A 19,987-nucleotide genomic window follows, 5' to 3' on the forward strand; every position below is an offset into this window, starting at 1 on the left:
AGTAATTTTTTTGCAAACTTGTAGAGTTCTCAGACTAAAGTCAAATAAAACCAAATCATACAAACCAAACTTAACTAGTGACGATTTTTGGTATGTCAATTCACAATGTTAAACAGTAAAGTAATAGAAATCCAGAAACATAATATAATTTACCCATAGAAAAGTGATCTCAAAAAGCCAAGAGAAAATGCCTCCTAAGGGTCCTTGCTGCAATTTCATCTCAAGAAAGCAGAGAAGAAAATTCTAAAAAGATTATTCATTTAAGGTTAAACGATTACGGAAATATAAAATTCTCAATGTTGGTCAAACACAAAACTTACAAGTGGCTTAGAAAGTGCATACAATTCTCAAAATGTATTGCCTGCTGTTAAAAGCATTTATATTTATAATTACATTTTTCTAGCTATATTAAGCATTGTTTTTAAAACACATTACAGTAAAATACACATAAAAAGTACATATATATTACGTATATAATTTGAGTTTTTACAAACTAAACACACCTATGTAATCAGCACTCAGATTTTAAAGACTGAACATTAAGCATTGTTTTTGAAGTTAATTTTTCTTATCTTTCAAGAAGAAAAAAATTAATGTTCTATTCTGCATATCTGGAGGTACAGTATGTAACTTTAAAAGCAACATACCCATCTTGCCTTCAAGTGATTTTCAATACCTCTTGTGGTAGCCAGAATAAATAGCTCCCCAAAGATATCCACATCTTTTTTTTTTTTTTCGAGACAGTGTCTCACTCTGTCACCCAGGCTGGAGTGCAGTGGCGTGATCTGCAACCTCTGCCTCCTGGGTTCCAGCTATTCTCCCGCCTCAGCCTCCCAAGTAGCTGGGACTACAGGTGTGCGCCACCATGGCCGGCTAATTTTGTATTTTTAGTACAGATGGGGTGTCACCACGTTGGCCAGGCTGGTCTTGATCTCCTGACCTCGTGATCTGCCCACCTTGGCTTCCCAAAGTGCTGGGATTATAGGCATGAGCCACCGTGCCCCGCCTGGATATCCACATCTTAATCCCTGAACCTGTGACTATGTTTCCTTATTTGGCAAGAGGGACTTTGCAGATGTGACCAGGACTCTGAGATGGGAAAATTATCCTGGATTATTGAGTGGACCCAATGTAATCACTGGGATCTTTTTAAGTGAGAGAGGGAGGCAGCAGAGTCAGAGATGATGTGGCAAGGGAGGTAGAGGTCAGAGGTGCCATGTGCCAAGGAATGTGGGCAGCCTCTAGAATCTGGAAGAGGTAAGGAAATGGATGCTCCCTGGCAGCCTCCAGTAGGAAGGCAACCCTACTGACACCTTGATTTTGGTCCCTTGAAACCCATTTGGACTCTGAACATCCAAAACTGTAGAATAATAAATTTGTGTTGTTTTGAAGATCCTAATTTTGTGGTAATTTGTTACAGCATATATGAAACTAATAAACCATTTATAGTCTGGTGAGTCTGTGTTCAGATTCATAAAATCTCACTGCACATTTAATAGCTTCATGTGGCTCACACGCATCTCAATCATAGCATGCCCTGAATTAAAACTTTACTTCTTTCTTCCCCAACCAGGTCACTCTCCCAGCCTTTCTCATCTTAGTACACAACCAACCACCCAATTACTAATGGTAGAAACCTGGAAGTCATTTCTTTTTTTTTGTTTGCTTTTTAAGAGACAAGGTCTCCATCCGGCACCCAGGCTGGAGTGCAGTGGTGTGACTGAGCTCACTGCTGCCTCAAACTCCTGAGAGCAAGCGATCCTCCCACCTCTGCCTTCCACAGTGCTGGGACTGCAGGTGTGAGCCACCACACCTGGCCCGGAGGTCATTCTTGAGTCTTTTTCCCTGTCATCCCCTTATATCTAACCTATAATTAAGTCTCATCAATTTTACTTCCAAAATAAACATCATATCCATCCACTTCAGTTGAGTTTCACTGCTACCAATCTATTTTCCACACAGCAGCCAATGGGATTTAAAAAAAAAGAAATGTGTTTGGCCGGGCGCGGTGGCTCAAGCCTGTAATCCCAGCACTTTGGGAGGCCGAGGCGGGCGGATCACGAGGTCAGGAGATCGAGACCATCCTGGCTAACACAATGAAACCCCGTCTCCACTAAAAAAAAAAAAAAAAATACAAAAAAAAAAAAATTAGCCGGGCGTGGTGGCGGCGCCTGTAGTCCCAGCTACTCGGGAGGCTGAGGCAGGAGAATGGCGGGAACCCGGGAGGCGGAGCTTGCAGTGAGCCGAGATCGCGCCACTGCACTCCAGCCTGGGCGACAGAGCGAGACTCCGCCTCAAAAAATAAATAAATAAATAAATAAAAAAAATAAAAAAGAAAAAAGAAATGTGGGCTGGGAGTGGTGGCTCATGCCTGTAATCCCAGCACTTTGGGAGGCTGAGGTGGGTGGATCACCTGAGGTCGGGAGTTTGAGACCAGCCTGGCCAACATGGTGAAACCCTGTCTCTACTAAAAATACAAAAATTAGCCGGGCATGGTGGCATGGGCCTGTAGTCCCAGCTACTCGGGAGGCTAAGGCAGGAGAATTGCTTGAACCTGGAAGGTGGAGGTTTCAGTGAGCTGAGATAGTGCCACTGTACTCCAGCCTGGGCGACAGAGTGGGACCCTGTCTCAAAACAAACAAACAAACATCTGATAGCACTTCCTTGCAAAAATCCCTTAATGTCTTTTCTTTTGTGGCTAATGTGACCTTTTCGTGGCTCCAAGCTAGCTGCAGGAGAACAAAGAGTTCATAAGTATTTACAAATTAGAGCTTAATTATTAATTGAAATGCATCACAAACTGCAAAAGTTTGATGAGATTTGAAATTTGCTATACAGCAAGAAATCTCAGTAAGCTGTTAGACTTAGTTTCACCTGTGGTACATTTTTAATGCTTGTAAAAAAAAAAAAAAGATGTTAATATTTTGTATCATCAACTTCATTCAAAGTTTCTTGTCAATGGTGACTTAGGAATCTGTTGCCCAGGCTCGTTTCAAACTCCTGGCCTCAAACTATCCTCTCACCTTGGCTTCCTAAAATGCTGGGAGTGACTCAGAAATTTGAAAGGGTCATTAAAAAGTCTTAAAGCTTGATTCGGTGACATGGGCCTGTAGTCCCAGCTACTCAGAAGGCTGAAGCCAGAAAAGATGGCTTGAGGACAGGAGCTCGAGCCCAGCCTTGACAACATAGTGAGACCCTTGTCTCAAAAACAACAACAACCCAAAGTCTTATTTATCTTCAGGAGCTGCGCAAGCCCTTTACCACTGCCACGTTTCTCCCTGGATGTCCCTAGGCCTTGGGACTGGCTGGGGGTTCCCTGTAGTGGAGGCCGCTGCTGAACTGATTATAAATATCAGGAAGGCTCTGCCATGCCTTGGTCATCAATTCACACTCCACCAGTGTCTTCTAGCAGTCACGACAAGGTTTAACGTTAGGGACAGCTGTGGGGTGGCCGCGCTACACGACAGTATTGTTTCGGTCCTGGTCTATGAAATAACTGAAGGAACGAGAAGCGCAAGAAATCCCTCCTTGGGTGCAAGACCAAACAACTACCCCGCGGGAAGACTCGGGCTTCAGTGCGTGTGTCGCCAGCGGAGGAGGACGCTTCGGGGCAGGAGCACAGGCTGCCTGGACAGCCCCGCAGCAGCTCCAGCGCGGAAGATACAACGGAAGACGCTCCGCTCTGGTCTGCACCCAGCCGGCCTCAAAACACCGCCGGAAAGGGTGGGGGGCGGGAACGGGGGCAGCCAATCACGGGAGCCCTCTCGGGCGGTGTCAGGGCGCGCTCGCGGATTCGGCGCTCCAGGTGGGCGTGGCTGGGCAAGCCGGGAGTGGGGACAAGGTCGAGCGACGAGTCATCTACCCGCGCGCCCGAGCGCGGAAACCGAGGGGCGGGCTCGCGCTCTGCCTGCTTCGTGGCGCTTGGTTCGGCTGTCGCCCGAGGAGCGCGGTGGCGGCGTGGGAGGGAGCTTCTGACTGCGTCTGGTGAGAGCCGCGCGGCGGCGGGGGACTCCAGGAGACCATCCTGCCCACCCCCAGGGCCGCCTCCTCCAGCCTCCTGCCCCAGGCCTCCTCTCCCCGGCCACTTTCCACCCCATCGCGCCCGGAGGCCCACACTGGACCCGGGTCTCGCCCAATGTCCTGCAGGCCTGCACCATAGGGCCCCTCTTTGGCCCAATTCAGGGCTCTGCCATGTGGCTCGGGGTGGGCCCCGATGATCAGGGGAGGGGATGTAGAGGGAGGCCCAGGTTGACTTGTCCCCTGGGACAGTGCTGTCCAGCCAGGGGGGATGCTGAGTGTCCCGTGAGGAGCGGGGCGGGGCGAGAGAGGGTGGAGAGCTGCCTGGCAGGCAAGCTGTCCTGGCGTGAAAAGCTGGGCTAAAAAGTCTCCTCCCTGCTCTGACTCTACCTTCTGAGTCAGGGCTTCCTTGTATATTTGAGAAGTGTTAATTCTCCGCCTTCCCCCCAAATTTTATTTTTTTATTTTTATTTATTTATTTGTTTGTTTGTTTATTTATTTTTGAGACGGAGTCTCGCTGTGTTGCCCAGGCTGGAGTGCAGTGGCGCAATTTCGGCTCACTGCAAGCTCCGCCTCCCGGATTCACGCCATTCTCCTGTCTCAGCTTCCCGAGTAGCTGGGACTACAGGCGCCCGCTACCACGCCCGGCGAATTTTTTGTATTTTTAGTAGAGGCGGGGTTTCACCATGTTGGCCAGGATGGTCTTAAACTGACATCAAGTGATCTGCCCATCTCAGCTTCCCAAAGTGCTGGGGTTACAAAGGAGTCAGCCACCGCGCCCAGCCAATGATGAACTATTAAACAGTGATTTGGGGCAAGTAAATTATTTTCTCTGTGCCTCCTGTCTGTAGAATGGGGCTAATAGGAGGGCTGTGAGGATGAAATGAGTTAATACGTGTAAAGAAAGCTATTAGCACAATGTTTGGCACTTCAGAAGCACTCAGCAAATTTACTGTTGTTTCCTCTGTTCAGTGACTGCTTGAACCAAGTGTTCATTATTTTCAGTTGATTGCCTTAAAAATACTCTCTTCACAAAGAACTCTTTCCACGGTTGAGTGGGACATTATTTTTCTGGAAAGTGTTAACACCCTTTTGCCAGCATTTATAATGGACAGTCTTGAGTTGAGAGAATGCAGAAAACAGCCTTTAAGAATTGGGTTTCTACGGGGTGCGGTGGCTCACGCCTGTAATCCCAGCACTTTGGGAGGCCAACGCAGGCGGATCACCTGAGGTCAGGAGTTCGAGACCAGCCTGGCCAACATGGTAAAAACCTCATCTCTACTAAAAATACAAAAATTAGCTGGACATGGTGGCGGGCGCCTGTGATCCCAGCTACTCAGGAGGCTGAGACAGGAGAATGGCTTGAACCCAGGCAGCGAAGGTTGCAGTGAGCTGAGATTGCACCACTGCATTCTAGCCTGGGCGACAGAGTGAGACTCAGTCTCAAAATAAAAAACAAAAAAAAAGAATTAAGTTACGGTGGCTCATGCCTGTAATCCCAGCACTTTGGGAGGCCAGGCAGCAGATCACCTGAGGTCAGAAGATCGAGACTAGCCTGGCGAACGTGATGAAACCCCGTCTATACTAAAGATACGAAAAAATTAGCTGGGCATGGTGTCACATGCCTGTAATCCCAGCTACTTGGGAGGCTGAGGCAGGAGAATTGCTTGAACCTGGGAAGCGGAGGTTGCAGTGAGCTGAGATTGTGTCACTGCACTCCAGCCTGGGCAACAGAATGAGACCCTGTCTCAAAAACATAAAACAAAAAAACAAGAATTGGGTTTTTCAGCGATTGCCAGTGAGTTCAAGATGAAGGCAAACTTATCTGAAAACTGTCATCTATCTGTCTATCATCTGTCATCCATCCGTCACCTATTATTTGTTTTTCTGTCTTTCTTTTGGTGGCTCAGGTACAATTATAGAATTGAAGAGTGAAATGGATGCAAGTATTCAGTCCCGCCTTCTGACTTTCTGAGCTCTGGGCTGGACAATGCACCTACTTCATAATGTTCATTTAAAAGATTGCTTGTTTTTATTTTTTATTTAAATTTAAATTTTTTTAAAGATAGGGTCTCACTCTGTCACCCAGGCTGGAGTACAGTGGTCCTTTTCCAATTTGTACTATAGTTTCTTTGAGGGAAAAAAAATTATATAGCTGGGGAACACATATGAGAAGACTTTTTGCTATTTAGCCTCTTGTGGCTTTTAATTTAAATTTTTAATTTTTGTGAGGCAAGGCCAAGGCAGATGACTTGAGGTCAAGAGTTCGAGAACAGCCTGGCCAACATGGTGAAACCCCGTCTCTACTAAAAAAATACAAAAATTAGCCAGGCATGGTGGTGTGCACCTGTAATCCCAGCTACTTGGGAGGCTGAGGCAGGAGAATTGATTGAACCTGGAAGGTAGAGGTTACAGTGAACTGAGATTGCGCCACTGTACTCCCCTGGGTGACAGAGTGAGACTCTGTCTCAAGAAAAAAAAAAAATACTGTGAGGCAAAACAAATCATTCATGGTTTGTCAATTTGTATTTATTTTACAAAGAACAGTAAATGTTCCATCTGGCAGTACTAAAATGCCTAGTACTTACCAATTACTCAAAGGTTATTCTACCTAAACTGGGAGCAAGCTGGCTATATGAATAAACTGAAAAATAGAACAATGTTACCTAAGGCCAGGTTTATAGACAAGTTTGCCTTCATCTTGAACTCACTGGCGATCTGAGAAACCCAGTTCTTTTTCTTTTTTTCTTTTTTTTTTTTTTTGAGACGGAATCTCACTCCTGTCGCCCAGGCTGGAGTGCAGAGGCGGGATCTCCGCTCACTGCAACCTCTGCCTCCCGGGTTCAAGCGATTCTCCTGCCTCAGCCTCCTGAGTAGCTGGGATTACAGGCCTGCCACCATGCCCGGCTAAATTTTGTATTTTTAGTAGAGACAGGTGCCCGCCACCACACCCACCTAATTTTTTTGTGTTTTTAGTAGAGATGGGGTTTCACCATGTTAGCCAGGCTGGTCTTGAACTCCTGGCCTCAGGTGATCCGCCTGCCTCGGCCTCCCAAAGTGCTGGGATTACAGGCCTAAGCCATTGCGCCCAGCCGAAACCCAATTCTTGACAGCAGCTTTTTGCATTCTCTCAATTCAAGACTGTCCATTGTAAGTACTAATGAAAAGTGATTGCATCCTTACAAAAGGAAATTTACTTGCCCCAGGCTGGATTTAAATTTTAATTTTTTTTAAGATAGGGTCTTGCTCCATCATTCAGGCTGGAGTGCGGTGGCACTATCATAACTCACTATAGCCTCAAACTCCTGGGCTCAAGTGATCTTCCTGTCTCAGCCTCCCAAATAGCTAAGACCGCAGGTGTGCACAACCACGCTCAGCTAATTAAAAAAAATTTGTTTGTAGAGACAGGGATCTTACTGTGTTGCCCAGGCTGGTCTTGAACTCCTGATTTCAAGGAGTCCTTGCCTCGGCCTCCCAAAGTGCCGGGATTACAGGCATGAGCCACCATGTCCAGCCAGATTTCTTGTTTTTATTTATATATATATATATTTTGAGACAGAGTCTCACTCTTTTGCCCAGGCTGGAGTGCAGTGGTGTGATCTCGGCTCACTGCAACCTCTGCCTCTTGGGTTCAAGTGATACTTGTGCCTCAGCCTCCCAAGCAGCTGGGATTACTGGCACGCGCTACCACGCCTGGCTTTTTTTTTTTTTTTTTTTTGAAATGGAGTCTCAATCAGTCTCCCAGGCTGGAATGCAATGGCACAATCTTGGCTCACTGCAGCCGCCTCCTCCCAAGTTCAAGCAATTCTCCTGCCATAGCCTCCTGAGTGCTGGGATTACAGGTGCACGCCACCACACCCTGCTAAGTTTTGTATTTTTAGTAGAGATGGGGTTTCACCATGTTGGCCAGGCTGGTCTCCAACTCGTGACCTCAGGTGATCCGCCCATCTTGGCCTCCCAGACTGCTGGGGTTACTAAAGGCATGAGCCACTGTGCCCCGCCAAAGTTGAATGTTTTTGCTAAATTTTAGGGCTCTTAAAACTCTTTGTATATTTGAAAAGTTGATGGCCAGCAATTTCCAAAACTTTGCCCTTTTAGATTTGATATTTCCAATATCTTTAAACATTCTCATTCTACCATTTAATTGAGTCATAAGCAAAAGCATTTTAAAAAGTAAGATTTGTGGCTGGGTGCGGTGGCTCGTGCCTGTAATCCTAGCACTTTGGGAGGCAGAGGTGGGTAGATCACGTGAGGTCAGGAGTTTGAGACTGGCCTGGCTAACATGGTGAAACCCCATCTCTACTAAAAACACAAAAAAATTAGGTGGGTGTGGTGGCGGGCACCTGTAATCCCAGCCACTTAGGAAGCTGAGGCACAAGAATCTCTTGAACTGGGGAGGTGGAGGTTGCAGTGAGCCAAGGTCATGGCACTGCACTCCAGCCTGGGCAACAGAGGGAGACTCTATTAAAAAAAAAAAAAGTAAGATTTGGCCCAACAGTTTGTAGAATATGTTACCAATTTTGTAATATACATCGTGTATGTGTGTGTGTAGTGTATATATGTGTGTGTGTATACACATATATACATTATATATACACATATCATATATATATAATATATATATATATATATATATATTTTTTTTTTTTAGATAGAGACTCATTCTGTTGCCCAGGCTGGAGTGCAGTGGCACGATCTTGGCTCACTGCAAGCTCCACTTCATGTGTTCAAGTGATTCTCCTGCCTCAGCCTCTCAAGTAGCTGGGACTACAGGCGTGTGCCACAACACCTGGCTAATTGGTTTTTTTTTTGTATGTTTAGTAGAGATGGGGTTTCACCATGTTGGCCAGGCTGTTCTCTAATTCCTGACCTCACATGATACACCCACCTCAGCCTCCCAAAGTGTTGGGATTACAGGCGTGAGCCATATATTTATTTATATTATCATAGTTTATCCATGGAAGGACAGTTAAGAAACCAGTAACCATTTGCTTCCAGGGAAAATAACTAGCTAGCTGGGGAACACAGATGAAAAGACTTTTTGCGACTTAATCTCTTGTGACTTTTCAGTTTTAAACCATGTGAATATACTACTTAATCAAAAATTGAGTTATTTAAAATAATTTTTTAAAACCTCCCCTTAAAAAGGCATTTTACCTTAATATTATTTTTAAGATTTGATTTCTTTCCTTAAAAAAACTTTTGACTTTTTTAGGTTCTTTAGGTTTCTAGGTAACAATGTTGTATTTTTCACTGTTTATTTATATGGTCAGCTTGCTCTCAGTTTAGGTAGAATAACCTTTGAGTAACCTGGTAAATAAGCATTTTAGTACTGCCAGATGGAACATTTACTGTTCTTTGTAAAATAAATACAAACTGACAAACCATGAATGATTCGTTTTGCCTCACCCAGCAAATTAAATATTACCAACAATTTATTCAGCTCAAATTTGATCACTGGAAGGATTATATACAAGAACACTTAGGACAACCATTTCTGGAAGAATATTTTTGTCTCTTTAAAGATTAGATAGTGTGGCTGGGTGTGGTGGCTCATGCCTGTAATCCCAGCACTTTGGGAGGCCAAGGCAGGCGGATCATGAGATTAGGAGTTCGAGACCAGTCTGGCTAACATGGTGAAACCCCATGTCTACTAAAAATACAAAAAATTAGCCCAGCATGGTGGCGCATGCCTGTAATCCCAGCTACTCAGGAGGCTGAGGCAGGAGAATTGCTTGAACCCAGGAGGCGGAGGTCGTAGTGAGCTGAGATTGAGCCACTGCACTCCAGCCTGAGTGGCAGAACGAGACTCCTTATCAAAAAAAAAAAAAAAAAAAAAAAAAAGGCCAGGCGTGGTGGCCGCGGTGGCTCACGCCTGTAATCCCAGCACTTTGGGAGGCCAAGGCGGACGGATCATGAGGTTAGGAGATCGAGACCATCCTGGCTAATACGATGAAACCCTGTCTCTACTAAAAATACAAAAAATTAGCCGGCGTGGTGTTGGGCGCCTGTAGTCCCAGCTCCTCGGGAGGCTGAGGCAGGAGAATGGCGTGAACCCGGGAAGCGGAGCTTGCAGTGGGCAGAGATTGTGCCACTGCACTCCAGCCTGGGCGACAGAGCGAGACTCCGTCTCAAAAAAACAAAACAAAAAAGACCATACAGTGCTTAGGTCTTCTGAATATAACTCTCTTGGTGGAATGCCCGTTTCATTATATTGTAAGTGTTTGTCATTGGGTGAAATTAGCTTTTACTGGGGATTATAAATTCAGAGTGGGCCTAATGATGGGACAATTTGCATGGTCACAGAATTTTAAGAGAGATGAGGTACCAACAGCAGAGGGCTACTAATGGAATTTCCAGTGAATTTCAGAGTTTACCCTCATCTAAAGGATGGCACCCCTAGAATTGGAATCCTTACTGAAGTATCTCTGGATTCCTAATTACAGATTCTAAATATTGATACACTTACTGAAACATGAACATTGAGATCAGAGTCCATGAGGTGAAATTTTATGTTGATTTAGAGAAGTTTAACATGTTCCAAGCCTGGCTCAGTGGTGTATGCCTGTAGTTCCAGCTACTTATGAGGCTGAAGGTGGGGGGATTGCTTGAGCCCAGGAGTTCTAGGCTGCAGTGAGCTATGATCTTGCTTGTGAATAGCTACTGCACTCTGGCTTGGGCAACATAGCAAGATCCCGTCTCCAAAAATGTAAAAACTTCTAAAAAATATTCCATAAAACAAATCTCTCATTCCTTGCCCCTGATTTTACTTTTTGAATGGAGGGTATAGCATGGCAGGGAGGGATGAGCGAGCAGTGGAGCTAAGCAATAGTATATCTGTGAATGGGAGGGCCATACGCTCAGAGCAAGGCAGCAACTGAGAAACATGGGGGAGGAGGACCTGAGGTTTGTGTGAAACCTTTCCAGAAAGGATGACACTTAGATTGAGTTTTGAAGGATGAGTAGAAGACCAGGCAAGGGGGAAGGGAAGTTTGAGGAAAAAGTAGGTAGCATCTATAAAGGTACAGATATATGGAGATTCACTAGTTGAACTGGAGGCAGTTTGGTATGGCTGGCACTTTGGCACAGAGTAAGTGTAATTTTAGGCAGGGAAGAGATAGTGGGAAAGGAAGATCACTTTGAAAGTTTGTAGGAAGCCGGGCACAGTGGCTCACGCCTGTAATCCCAGCACTTTTAGGAGGCTGAGGCGGGCAGATCACTTGAGGCCAAGAGTTCGAGACCAGCCTGGCCAACATGGCAAAACCCCATCTCTACTAAAAATACAAAAATTAGCTGAGCATGGTGGTGGGTGCCTATAATCCCAGCTACTCGGGAGGCTGAGGCAGGAGAATTGCTAGAATCTGGGAGGCGGAGGTAGCAGTGAGCCAAGCTCGTGCCACTGCACTCCAGCCTGGGCGACAGAGTGAGACTTTGTCTCTAAATAAATAAATAAATAAATAAGAAAGTTTATAGGAGGCAGGCAAACCACTTGACAGCGTTACGATCATCCAGACCTAAAATGAGGGACTGGACTAGTGGAAGTCCTTGTAAGGATGAAAAGGAGGAGATAGATTTGAAAGACATTTAGGGGGTGGAATTGACAGCATTTTGGAGATATGGGGTGAAGAACAGAAAAGACAAGGATTTCAAGGCATTTGGATGAATGAAATTGCATAACTCAGAGAACAATTGAGGAGGAACAGGTTTGAAAAAGAAAATGAGTTCAGTTTGGGACACTGACTTTAAGGTGGTTATAGGACATACAGCAGGAGATATCTGATAGGCATTTGGAGTTGTCAGTTTTGTTGGCACTGGTGTGTAGGTACTAATGAGGGCTTGAAGGTCAGGTTTTTATCTTACTTATCTTTCTCCTGCCCAGCATTAATCACAATACCTTGTATTTAGGGAGTGTATAGTGTGAGAGTGAATAGACTGTGTTCCTTATGAGACGTGATCTTATGAATGTTGGGGCAGTAATTTTCCCTCTCAAGACCTGTGTTTCCCTTTCTATAAAGTGATGGGAGTTGAACTAGATCAGTGGTTCTCAACCACTGATTTTGTGACAACCTGCTATGTTGGGCTCATCTGTGAGTTATGGCAAGTAATTTTTAATAATAAAGAGCTGATATTTGCTCACCTTTTAAACAAGAGCTGATTTATCTCACTCCTCCTTAATGGCATTCCAATGTGTGTTCTTGAGTGTGAGAGGATGGGGTGGTGTTATAGTTAGTCTGCTGGAGTTTCTTTTTTTTCTTTTTTTTTTTTTTTTTGAGACAGAGTCTCGCTCTGTCGCCCAGGCTGGAGTGCAGTGGCATGATCTCAGCTCACCGCAAGCTCCGCCTCCCGGGTTCACGCCATTCTCCTGCCTCAACCTCCAGAGTAGCTGGGACTACAGGCGCCTGCCACCACGCCAGGCTAATTTTTTTTTTTTTGTATTTTTAGTAGAGACGGGTTTCATCGTGTTAGCCAGGATAGTCTTGATCTCCTGACCTCGTGATCCACCCGCCTCAGCCTCCCAAAGTGCTGGGATTACAGATGTGAGCCATCGCACCCAGCCTTGGAGTTTCTTAACTCTGGATATACCAATGGGAGAGTCACATAGAAGTGGAGGTGTATAAAAAGATTAAGAATCACTATATTAAATAGTGGTTAAGGACTTGAGACTGAAAATTTCTATTTCTGATTTAGAGAAGTTTAAAGTTTAGTTATATCTAGGAGTTATTCTGATTATAAAGTTTTTATTTTGGCAATTTCAGGAACTCTATTTTAAGAACCTCTCAAAACGAAACAAGCAAATCATGGAGAAGAATGGAAATAACCGAAAGCTGCGGGTTTGTGTTGCTACTTGTAACCGTGCAGATTATTCTAAACTTGCCCCGATCATGTTTGGCATTAAAACTGAACCTGAGTTCTTTGAACTTGATGTTGTGGTACTTGGCTCTCACCTGATAGATGACTATGGGTAAGACGAAAGCATTTTCTTATTCTTCATTGCAACAGTGTGCTAGAAGGAGCTTGGGTTTTGTTAGCCAAGCCATATAGGCCCAGCTTCAAATTCCAGTTCTGCTGCTTAGTTTTTATGTGGCCTTAGAGAAGTCACTTAGCATCTCTGAGCCTCAGTTTCCTCACTATAAAATGTAGTGAAAACTTATATTGTAAATTATTGTGAGGAATGGAGATCATGATATAGAGCATCCATCACAATGATGCTGCTTAGTAGATGATTGATAAATGGTAGCTATAAAAATATTACTGTTAGTTATTAGTTGTTACATTCAAAGAAATGCCACTTATAAATACATATTATATGCATATAACAATGTGATTCCATTAATCTGTTTTGTGAGCTCTAATGGCAAGTCTTTAAAACTGGTTTATAGGCCAACAGCATATAAAGTAGTAGATATGGAACAAGATTTTAAAAATCTAAACTGCAAGGTAAAGTAGAGAATTACATTACTGTGACCATTGGCATTTATTTTGGTGACATTACGTTTGTTATTAATCACAGGCTACATTTAAAAAGTGAAAGTTGGTGTGGTGGCACACGCCTGTAATCCCAGCACTCTGGGATGCTGAGGTGGGTGGATCACTTGAGGTCAGGAGTTCGAGACCAGCCTGGCCAACATGGTGAAACCCCGTCTCTACTAAAAATACAAAAAAAAAATTAGCCAGTTGTGGTGGCACATGCCTCTAGTCCTAGCTACTTGGGAGGCTGAGGCAGGAGAATCGCTTGAACCCAGGAGGCAGAGGTTGCAGTGAGCCGAGATCACACCACTGCCCTCCAGCCTGGGCAACAAGAGTGAGACTCCATCTCAAAAAAAAAGAAAAAAACAACAGCAACAGCAAAAAAACAAAGGTTGGACAATCTTTGAGAGAACAAGATGTATATAATAAAAAGGCATTTAGTGCACCCTTGTGGCATGAATACATTAATGCAGTCTCCAAAAAGGGTCACAAATATAGTACTATATCTGAAAGAACCTTGCATTAAAATAAAATTGTCCTTTTCAGACTATTCTTTAAAAACAAGGTAGGAATTTATTATTAGGAAATACTTAAAGAGTAGAGAAGAAACTTAATGGATAGCTCAGGGATCCATAGATTTTTTTTTTTTTTTTTTTTTTTTTTTTTTTTTTTTTTTTTGAGACGGAGTCTCATGCTGTTGCCCAGGCTGGAGTGCAGTGGCGCGATCTCGGCTCACTGCAAGCTCCGCCTCCCGGGTTCCCGCCATTCTCCTGCCTCAGCCTCCTGAGTAGCTGGGACTACAGGCGCCCGCCACCGCGCCCGGCTAATTTTTTGTATTTTTAGTAGAGACGGGGTTTCACTGTGGTCTCGATCTCCTGACCTTGTGATCCGCCCGCCTCGGCCTCCCAAAGTGCTGGGATTACAGGCTTGAGCCACCGCGCCCGGCCAGATTTTTTTTTTAATACAAAATGAATTCTGGCTATTTAGGAGCATCCTCTCGGTAGAATAGAAATTTTAGCTAGAACCTGAGATGAAAGTCTGAGTGGGTTATTTTACTGCTGGGAGAAAGCTTTGACAGGAAGACTAGTGGAAGAGAGGCTCTCAGGGAAATGGTAGTAGGTTTTTTATCTGCCTACCACAGTTACCAAGGGTGGAAAAATAGTTATCTGATGAGACCATTAAATAGGAAATTTGATTAGTACTTAATGAAAATGCATGTTTAAAGTACATTCTAACACAAGAAATTGGCTGCTTGTGGGGAGAAAATTGGATGATTGGGAGACAAAAGTGAGAGACTTTTCACCGTGAAATGTTTTCTTAAAGAAAAAAGGGCTGTCTGGGCGCGATGGCTCACACCTGTAATCCCAGCACTTTGGGAGGCAGAGGTGGGCGGATCACGAGGTCAAGAGATTGAGACCATCCTGGCCATCATCGTGAAACCCTGTCTCTACTAAAAATACAAAAATTAGCTGGGTGTGATGGCACACGCCTGTAGTCCCAGCTACTCAGGAGGCTGAGGCAGGAGAATCGCTTGAACCTGGGAGGTGGACATTGCAGTTAGCCGAGATCGCACCACTGCACCCCAGCCTGGGCGACACAGCGAGACTGTGTCTCAAAAAAATTTTAAAAAGGGTAAAGAACATTTTCCCCTAAGTGTATATAAAAAGTGCTGACCACTGTTAAAAGTTTAGTCTCTTTCTTCCTAATAAAAAAATTCTCTGGCCGGGTGCAGTGGCTTACACCTGTAATCCCAGCACTTTGGTAGGCCAAGGTGGGTAGATTACCTGAGGTCAGCAGTTCAAGACCAGCCTGGCCAACATGCCAAAACCCCATCTCTACTAAAAATAGAAAAATTAGCTGGGTGTGGTGGTACATGCCTGTAGTCCCAGCTACTCAGGAGGCTGAGGCAGGAGAATCGCTTGAACCTGGGAGGCAGAGGTTGCAGTGAGCCAAGGTCACGCCACTGCACTCCAGCATGAGTAACAGAGCAAGACTCCATCTCAAAAAAAAAAAAAAAAAAAAAAGAATCTTAATCAGGCTGTTTACATTTATGGTCTATGCTTTTTATGTTTGTAAGTTATACTTAAATTTATTTATTTTAATGTTTCTCACTTCAGGGTTGGTGTTAGATTGCTTTTCTTGTATGTTATGGCTCTGTGTTTAAGAACATGTTCTTAAATCTTTATTTCTTCCCGGTTTTAGAAATACATATAGAATGATTGAACAAGATGACTTTGACATTAACACCAGGCTACACACAATTGTGAGGGGAGAAGATGAGGCAGCCATGGTGGAGTCAGTAGGCCTGGCCCTAGTGAAGCTGCCAGATGTCCTTAATCGCCTGAAGCCTGATATCATGATTGTTCATGGAGACAGGTTTGATGCCCTGGCTCTGGCCACATCTGCTGCCTTGATGAATATCCGAATCCTTCACATTGAAGGTGGGGAAGTCAGTGGGACCATTGATGACTCTATTAGACATGCCATAACAAAACTGGCTCATTATCATGTGTGCTGCACCCGCAGTGCAGAGCAGCACCTGATATCTATGTGTGAGGACCATGATCGCATCCTTTTGGCAGGCTGTCCTTCTTACGACAAACTTCTCTCAGCCAAGAACAAAGACTACATGAGCATCATTCGCATGTGGCTAGGTGCGTATCTCAGACTTTAGGCAGTCTACTGGCTGTTTTTGTCAGAAAATGTTCCATCTATTTCAATCCTTTTGGAAACTATTATGGATAGAATACTCTTAGCAATGAGAAGGCCAAGGTTTTAGTTCATAGACCTTGCCCTATGGTATGACTTTATCTCTCTAGGTTCACCTTTTCTGTGAAAAGGCTTAGTGGACTGATTTTTAGAAATCTCTGCTATATTTATAGAATGGAATGCTTTAATCCATTAAATATATTAGTTATAAGAACGATCCTAATATGTAAAGGGGGGGAGCTATAAAATTATAAGTATAATATGCCATTTCATTTTATTTATTTAATTTTTTTTTTTTTTTTGAGACGGAGTCTCGCTCTGTCGCCCAGGCTGGAGTGCAGTGGCCGGATCTCAGCTCACTGCAAGCTCCGCCTCCAGGTTCACGCCATTCTCCTGCTTCAGCCTCCCGAGTAGCTGGGACTACAGGTGCCCGCCACCTCGCCCGGCTAGTTTTTTTTTTGTATTTTTTAGTAGAGATGGGGTTTCACCATGTTAGCCAGGATGGTCTCCATCTCCTGACCTCGTGATCCACCCGTCTCGGCCTCCCAAAGTGCTAGGATTACAGGCTTGAGCCACTGCGCCCAGCCTTATTTAATTTTTTGAGATGGAGTCTTGCTCTGTTGTCCAGGCTAGAGTGCAGTGGCATGATCTAGGCTCACTCTATCCTCTGCCTCCCGGGTTCAAGTGATGCTCCTGCCTCAGCCTCCCTAGTAGCTGGGATTACAAGCGTATGCCACCACAACTGGCTAATTTTTGTATTTTTGTATTTTTAATTTCACCACGTTGACCAGGCTGGTTTCAAACTCCTGACCTCAAGTATCTGCCTACCTTGGCCTCCCAAAGTGCTGGGATTACAGGTGTGAGCCACTGTGCCCGGCCATAATATGCCATTTTAATAAAAATTGTAATAATGGAATGGTTAGGAAGTATGTACACCAAGTCATTTATTATATTTATTTCTGGTGTGGGATTATGGGTGTTTTTATGTTTGATTTTCTGATTTTTTTTTTTTTTTTTGAGACAGAATCTTGCTCTGTCATCCAGGCTGGAGTGCAGTAGCACAATCTCGGCTCACTGCAATCTCCACCTCCCAGGTTCAAGCGATTCTCCTGCTTCAACCTCCCGAGTGGCTGGGATTACTGACACATGCCACCATGCCTGGGTAATTTCATATTTTTAGTAGAGACGGGGTTTTGCCATGTTGGCCAGGCTGGTCTCGAACTCCTGACCTCAGGTGATCCGCCTACCACAGCCTCCCAAAGTGCTGGGATTACAAGCGTGAGCCACTGCACCTGGCCTGATTTTCTGAATTTTTTTACTACATTGGCAAAATGGTCATTTTTATTTTTAATGCTTTTCTTATAGGATTGTTGAGATTATGAATGTTGGAAGCAGTGTCATAAGTACTTGTTAATGTAAGGGATTATGATGATTATTATCAAAAAGCAAAAGTCATAATTGTAGCATTAGAGTGTATCTTTGTAAATAAGCCTTATGTTCCAACATTTTTAATGTTCAGTGCTCTAGCTTCCTAGAAATTATCTTTTGCTAATAAGAGGTAAAAAAAAAAAAAAACAAGTTTACAAACAGAATGTTGGTTGGTTAATTTATAGTAAGAGTACTACCTAGGGGACAAATTAGGACTAATAATCTATTTAGGACCTTTCATTTCTAAGAGGCAGATCTATTGAATTATAAAATTAATGAGCAGAAAATTGATTTGGTTGGGTCAGGTATGGTGGCTCACCTTGTAATCCCAGCACTTTGGGAGGCTGAGGTGGGAGTATTGCTTGAGCCTAGGAGTTACAAGGCTAGCCTGGACAACATAGCAAGACCCTGTCTCTACAAAAAGTAAGAAAATTAGCTGGGTGTGGTGGTGCATGCATGTAGTCCTAGTTACTTGGGAGGTTGGGATGGGAGGATCACTTGAGCCTGAGCAGTTGTGGCTATAGTGACCTGTGATTACACTGCTGCACTCTAGCCTGGGTGACAGAGTAAGACCCTGTCTCAAACAAAACAAAACAAAACAAAAAACAATAACAAACAGAAAGAAAAAGAAAATTGAATAAGCAAAGAGATTTTGTTTATTTTTAATCTAGATTACATTACATCAGTAAAGGAATCGGGCTTTCCTGCTATATAACATAAACCATTCTACATATTTCTGTTGTTCAGTCTGGAGTGCAGTGGTGCAGCTTGTCCTCCTGGGCTCAAGTGATCCTACCATCTCAGCCTCCTGAGTAGCTGGGACTACAGGCATGTGCCACCACGCCCAGTTAATTTTTACAATTTTTTTGTAGAGATGGGGTCTCACTATTTTACTCAGGCTGGTCATGAATTCCTGGGCTCAAGCAATCCTCCTGCCTTAGCCTCCCAAACTGCTGGGTTTATAGGCATAAGCCACTGCACCTGGCCCATTCTAAACATTTCTTATCCTTGGACAGATTTGTAGTTATGAAGGGATCATCTAGATAATGCTGGTGGAACAACCTTCTGTCTCTTCAGTCCTTTTTGTATGTTTCCAATGGAACACTCTTGGATTCTGTTCTGATTATACCATTAGTTCCATATGTATTCTGGAAAACTTGTATTACTGAAAAACTTATAATGAATAGAAAATAATAATGTGTCAGATGTGGTAGCACATGCCTATAATCCCAGTACTTTGAGAGGCCAAAGTGGGCAGATCACTTGAGCCTAGGAGTTTGAGAACAGCCTGGGCAACGTGGTGAAACTCTGTCTCTACAAAAAATACAAAAATCAGCCGGGTATGATGGTGTATGCCTGTAGTCCCAGCTACTCTGGAGGCTGAGGTGGGAGGATTACTTGAGTCTGGGAGGTCAAGACTGTAGTCAGCCATGATTGTGCCACTGCACTCCAGCCTCGGTGACAGAATAAGACCCTGTCTCAAAAAAACAAAACACTAGTTTTGGCCAGGTGCAGTGGCTCACGCCTGTGATCTCAGCACTTTGGGAGGCCCAGGCAGGTGGATCACTTGAGGTCAGGAGTTGGAGACCAGCCTGGCCAACATGGTGAAACCCCATTTCTACTAAAAATACAAAAATTAGCCAGGCGTGCTGGCATGTGCTTGTACTCCCAGTTATTTGGGAGGCTGAGGCAGGAGGATTGCTTGACCCCAGGGAGGTTGCAGTGAGCCAAGATTGCACCACTGCACTCCAGCCTGGGTGAAGAAGCGAGACTAGGTCTCAAAAAAAAAAAAAAAAAAAAAGCATAAAACCCAGGGCAGACGCGGTGGCTCATGCCTGTAATCCCAGCACTCTGGGAGCCGAGGCGGGTGGATCATGAGGTCAAGAGATTGAGACCATCCTGGCCAACGTGGTAAAACCCCATCTCTACTAAAAATACAAAAATTAGCTGAGCCTGATGGCGCACGCCTGTAGTCCCAGGTACTCGGGAGGCTGAGGCAGAAGAATCACATGAACCCGGGAGGCAGAGGTTGCAGTGAGCCGAGATCGCGCCACTGCACTCCAATCTGGCAACAGAGTGAGACTCCATCTCAAAACAAAACAAAACCCAGCAAATAACCATTAGAAAGCAGAATGTAGCAAAATTGAATTGTACTTGTAGGGCTTAAGGTCCTATTTGGGACAATTTAAGCAGTTCTTTATGAAAAGAAGGACAACAGAATAGCTAAAACTGCATTTTTGTTTGTTTAAATCTTTAAACCAGTGAAAAAGAAAACTCAAGACAATGAGGCAGAGCCATCTACCACTGGGCAGTAATACATTCTGTATAAAATCTGTGCCTGCTTCTTGATGTGCAACTTCTTTTT

General features: G+C 44.3%; 1 protein-coding gene across 11 annotated transcripts in view; it reads left to right on the forward strand.

Annotated features, from left to right (window-relative positions):
* GNE (glucosamine (UDP-N-acetyl)-2-epimerase/N-acetylmannosamine kinase) overlaps positions 1 to 19,987 on the forward strand; it is a 60,415-nt gene that overhangs the window by 14,273 nt on the left and 26,155 nt on the right. For 3 of the 11 annotated variants that reach the window (XM_005581315.4, XM_065530368.1, XM_065530367.1), the window contains exons 1-3: positions 3,857 to 3,984; positions 12,774 to 12,979; positions 15,688 to 16,139. In XM_005581315.4, the coding sequence (XP_005581372.1) occupies positions 12,816 to 12,979; positions 15,688 to 16,139 (616 nt within the window). In that variant the 5' untranslated portion in view covers positions 3,857 to 3,984; positions 12,774 to 12,815. Of the gene's footprint in view, positions 1 to 3,856; positions 3,985 to 4,754; positions 4,832 to 12,773; positions 12,980 to 15,687; positions 16,140 to 19,987 lie in introns of those variants that run through there. The other 8 variants (XM_005581314.4, XM_005581318.5, XM_015436997.4 and 5 more) reach the window with 5 other exon arrangements.

This window comes from Macaca fascicularis, chromosome 15 (genome assembly GCF_037993035.2).
Source record: "Macaca fascicularis isolate 582-1 chromosome 15, T2T-MFA8v1.1".
Lineage (NCBI taxonomy): Eukaryota > Metazoa > Chordata > Mammalia > Primates > Cercopithecidae > Macaca > Macaca fascicularis.